Consider the following 6,000-nt stretch of genomic DNA (forward strand, 5'->3'; position numbering starts at 1 on the left):
CTAACTATCATGAGAGGACTGGGCAGGCAAAGTTAGATAACTCTGGCGTTCATTTTGACAGAATTATGTGCCCTTTTTATACTTAGAAAATTGAAAATTTTGGTTAAGTTTTGCGTTTAGGTCCACTTTTCTCAGAAAGTATCAATGCTGTTGCATTCAAACTTGGTACACTTACTTTCTATCATGAGGGGACTGGGCAGGCAAAGTTAGATAACTCTGGCGTGCATTTTGACAAAATTATTTGCCCTTTTTATACTTAGAAAATTGAAAATTTTGGTTAAGTTTTATGTTTAGGTCCATTTTATTCCTTAAGTATCAAAGCTATTGCTTTCATACTTGCAACACTTACTAACTATCATAAGGGGACTGTGCAGGCAAAGTAATGTAACTCTGACTGGCATTTTGACAAAATTATGTGCCCTTTTTATACTTGGAAAATTGAAAATTTGTTAAAGTTTTGTGTTTAGGTCCACTTTATTTCTACAGTATCAAAGCTATTGCTTTCATACTTGCAACACTTATTAACTATCATAAGGGGACTGTGCAGGCAAAGTTATGTAACTCTGACTGGCATTTGGACGGAATTATGGGCCCTTTATACTTAGAAAATTGAAAATTTGGTTAAGTTTTGTGTTTTGGTCCACTTTACCCCTAAAGTATCAAAGATATTGCTTTCATACTTGGAACACTCGCAAACTATCATAAGGTTACAGTAAAAGGACAAGTTGCATAACTCAGGTTGTCATTTTTACGGAATTATGGCCCTTTTTTTACTTAGTAACTTTGAATATATGGTTAAATTTTGTGTTTCGATCCACTTTACTTCTGAAGTATCAAGGCTATTGCTTTCAAACTTCAAATACTTTCATGCTATCATGAGGTTACTGTACCTGGCAAGTTTAATTTTACCTTGACCTTTGAATGACCTTGACTCTCGAGGTCAAATTATTAAATTTTGCTAAAATTGCCATAACTTCTTTATTTATGATTAGATTTGATTGATACTTTGACAAAACTACTCATACCTGACATACCACAATAGACTCCACCCAAACCATCCCCCATGCCCTTCCCCCCTCCCCCCCCCCCCCGAATTCCCCCCCCCCCCCCCCCTCGAATCCCCCCCCTATTTTATTTTTTTTTATCATCTCACAAATGACCACCACACCCTCACACTATACCCCCCCACCCCACCCCCCCCCCCAATTTTTTTTTAAACGGTTAAAAAACCCAAATATTTTTATTATTATTTTATGTTTGAAATACCGTCCAACCATTGCACCCAAGAATCCCCCCTACCCGAACCCCCCCCCCCCCTAATTTTTTTTTTTTTTAAGATCATCTCACAAATGTCCACCACACCCTTACACTATACCCCCCCCCCCCCCACCCCTGACCCCCCCCCCCCCCCAATTTTATTTTTTTATTTTTTTTGAAACGGTTAAAAAACACAAATATTTATTTTTATTATTTTATATTTGAAATACCGTCCAACCATCGTACCCCCCCCCCCCTCCCCCCCGAATTATATAAAAAAAATTCGCATTTTTTAAAATAATGTAATATGTCCACACCCCCCACACTATACACCCCTCTTCACTCTACCCCTCCCTCCTTTGTGATTGAAAATGAGAGTCCCTTCACCTTTAAAAAGAAAATAGATGAGCGGTCTGCACCCGCAAGGCGGTGCTCTTGTTTTATTTAGCTATAACAATTTCAATTCTACATTTTGATTGACATATTTTAGTTGTGACGGTTTCAGGTTTCTTCAGCTAGAATTTGTTGGTGACATATTTTACATATGCTGGTTCCAGATCCTTGACATATTTTACAAATGCTGGTTCAGGTCCCTTCACATTGTACATTATGCAGGTTTCAGGTCCCTTTACATTTTACATATCCTGGTTTTAGGTCCCTTCACATTTTATATATGCTGATTTCATGTCCCTTCATATTTAACATATGCTGGTTTCATGTCCCTTCATGTACATATGCTGGTTTCAGGTCCCATCACATTTTTCATATGCTGTTTTCATCTCCCTTCATATTTAACCTATGCTGGTTTCATGTCCATTCGTGTTTTACATATGCTGGTTTCAGGTCCCATCACATTTTTCATATGCTGTTTTCATATCCCTTTATATTTTACCTATGCTGGTTTCATGTCCATTCGTGTTTTACATATGCTTGTTTCAGGTCCCTCCAGCTGGAATCAGAAGGCATGGAGCACACTCAGGACATCACGCGAGCCTTTGTGTTCTCATATTACGAGCTCCTGGCCTGGCTTGGACTCAACGTTGAGGAGTTTGACCTACTTAAGCTTCACCAATACTCATGAACTTATGACTATCTGAGCTCATTAACTTGTTATATCTCATGGAATTACAAAGTTGTGAGCTCATTAAATTGCTATAGCTCATGGAAATACAAAGTTGTGAGCTCATGAACTTGTTATAGCTCATGGAATTACAAAGTTGTGAGCTCATTAAATTGCTATAGCTCATGGAATTACTAAGTTGTGTGCTCATGAACTTGTTATAGCTCATGGAATTACAAAGTTGTGAGCTCATGAACTTGTAGGATTTTAATTATGAACTTAGTTTTGCATGAAAGTGGTGTTTTGATTCACGTAAATTTCTCGTGGTTACATGCTTTTATTTGTGTAAAATGCACTCTTACGCTGTGTTTTAATTCCTCATAATCTAGGATCATGCAGTACTTAAAGTAATGTTTGATTATACTAAAGTTATATTTTAAAACCATTAAGAAAAAGGAAAAGTTATTTTATCTTGAAGCCTAGTGTAGTATACTGTTTTGTTATCTTATTTCATAGAGTTCAGTAAGAGATTGTAGATATATTTTGTTTATTGCATTCTTAAAGGCATAGTGTGCTTACTCTTCATTCAGGATCTGATTATTCAATGTTGCTCAAATTAGAAAGTATGTTTTATTACCAGCAAAGTTGTTAACGCTTATTATTTAAATGCTAGTATAATAGTAATGTTGTCCATTAGACTGATCGATTGTCGATACAGAAGCATACAACATGTATACATGATCCGCGGTACTGATTGTCGATACAGAAGCATACAACATGTATACATGATCCGCGCTACTGATTGTCCATACAGAAGCATACAACATGTATACATGATCCGCGCTACTGATTGTCGATACAGAAGCATACAACATGTGTACATGATCCGCGCTACTGATTGTCCATACAGAAGCATACAACATGTATACATGATCCGCGCTACTGATTGTCCATACAGAAGCATACAACATGTATACATGATCCGCGCTACTGATTGTCCATACAGAAGCATACAACATGTATACATGATCCGCGCTACTGATTGTCGATACAGAAGCGTACACATTGTATACATGATCCGCGCTACTGATTGTCCATACAGAAGCATACAACATGTATACATGATCCGCGCTACTGATTGTCGATACAGAAGCGTACACATTGTATACATGATCCGCTAGACTGATTGTCCATACAGAAGCATACAACATGTGTACATGATCCGCGCTACTGATTGTCCATACAGAAGCATACAACATGTATACATGATCCGCTAGACTGATTGTCGATACAGAAGCATACAACATGTATACATGATCCGCGCTACTGATTGTCCATACAGAAGCATACAACATGTGTACATGATCCACTAGACTGATTGTCGATACAGAAGCATACAACATGTATACATGATCCGCGCTACTGATTGTCCATACAGAAGCATACAACATGTATACATGATCCGCGCTACTGATTGTCCATACAGAAGCATACAACATGTATACATGATCCGCGCTACTGATTGTCCATACAGAAGCATACAACATGTGTACATGATCCGCGCTACTGATTGTCCATACAGAAGCATACAACATGTATACATGATCCGCGCTACTGATTGTCCATACAGAAGCATACAACATGTATACATGATCCGCGCTACTGATTGTCCATACAGAAGCATACAACATGTATACATGATCCGCGCTACTGATTGTCCATACAGAAGCATACAACATGTATACATGATCCGCGCTACTGATTGTCCATACAGAAGCATACAACATGTATACATGATCCACTAGACTGATTGTCGATACAGAAGCATACGACATGTATACATGATCCACTAGACTGATTGTCGATACAGAAGCATACAACATGTATACATGATCCACTAGACTGATTGTCGATACAGAAGCATACAACATGTATACATGATCCACTAGACTGATTGTCGATACAGAAGCATACAACATGTATACATGATCCACTAGACTGATTGTCGATACAGAAGCATACAACATGTATACATGATCCACTAGACTGATTGTCGATACAGAAGCATACAACATGTATACATGATGCACTAGACTGATTGTCGATACAGAAGCATACAACATGTATACATGATGCACTAGACTGATTGTCGATACAGAAGCATACAACATGTATACATGATCCACTAGACTGATTGTCGATACAGAAGCATACAACATGTATACATGATGCACTAGACTGATTGTCGATACAGAAGCATACAACATGTATACATGATCCACTAGACTGATTGTCGATACAGAAGCATACAACATGTATACATGATCCACTAGACTGATTGTCGATACAGAAGCATACAACATGTATACATGATCCACTAGACTGATTGTCGATACAGAAGCATACAACATGTATACATGATCCACTAGACTGATTGTCGATACAGAAGCATACAACATGTATACATGATCCACTAGACTGATTGTCGATACAGAAGCATACAACATGTATACATGATCCACTAGACTGATTGTCGATACAGAAGCATACAACATGTATACATGATCCACTAGACTGATTGTCGATACAGAAGCATACAACATGTATACATGATCCACTAGACTGATTGTCGATACAGAAGCATACAACATGTATACATGATCCACTAGACTGATTGTCGATACAGAAGCATACAACATGTATACATGATCCACTAGACTGATTGTCGATACAGAAGCATACAACATGTATACATGATCCACTAGACTGATTGTCGATACAGAAGCATACAACATGTATACATGATCCACTAGACTGATTGTCGATACAGAAGCATACAACATGTATACATGATCCACTAGACTGATTGTCGATACAGAAGCATACAACATGTATACATGATCCACTAGACTGATTGTCGATACAGAAGCATACAACATGTATACATGATCCACTAGACTGATTGTCGATACAGAAGCATACAACATGTATACATGATCCACTAGACTGATTGTCCATACAGAAGCATACAACATGTATACATGATCCACTAGACTGATTGTCGATACAGAAGCATACAACATGTGTACATGATCCGCGCTACTGATTGTCGATACAGAAGCATACAACATGTATACATGATCCACGCTACTGATTGTCCATACAGAAGCATACAACATGTATACATGATCCACTAGACTGATTGTCGATACAGAAGCATACAACATGTATACATGATCCACGCTACTGATTGTCCATACAGAAGCATACAACATGTATACATGATCCGTGCTCTGGGCAAACAGGGATTAATGCATGTGTGTGAAGTGTCCTTCCAGTGCAGCCTGTGCAGTCCTCAAAGGCTAATCTGGGACAACACTTTCCATCGTGACTGAATGTTTGTTTAGAAGAGACTCCCTTTACACAAAAAATACCATAACAGCCGAAAGTGTCGTCCCGGATTAGCCTGTGTGGATTGCACAGGCTAATCTGGAACAACACTAGGTACATGCATTAAGCCTGGTTTCCCAGTGCAAGGTACATATATAATCCTCATCACAGTAAGACAGTGATCTGATTGACCCAATATTTGGTCAGCAGTGTTCAAACGTAGAAATTGTCTGACCTTAATTAGCCTTTAATTCATATTTAATTAATTGTACACATTTTAAACATTTTTATAT

The 6,000-nt window shown here is 38.1% G+C and overlaps 1 protein-coding gene across 3 annotated transcripts in view; it reads left to right on the top strand.

Moving 5' to 3' along the window:
* Positions 1-6,000, top strand: part of LOC127847142 (titin homolog) — a 142,712-nt gene extending 136,712 nt beyond the window's left edge. For all 3 annotated transcript variants that reach the window (XM_052378820.1, XM_052378821.1, XM_052378822.1), the window contains one exon: positions 2,197-6,000. In XM_052378820.1, the coding sequence (XP_052234780.1) occupies positions 2,197-2,338 (142 nt within the window). In that variant the 3' untranslated portion in view covers positions 2,339-6,000. The remainder of the gene's footprint in view (positions 1-2,196) is intronic.

Source organism: Dreissena polymorpha, chromosome 10, assembly GCF_020536995.1.
Source record: "Dreissena polymorpha isolate Duluth1 chromosome 10, UMN_Dpol_1.0, whole genome shotgun sequence".
Lineage (NCBI taxonomy): Eukaryota > Metazoa > Mollusca > Bivalvia > Myida > Dreissenidae > Dreissena > Dreissena polymorpha.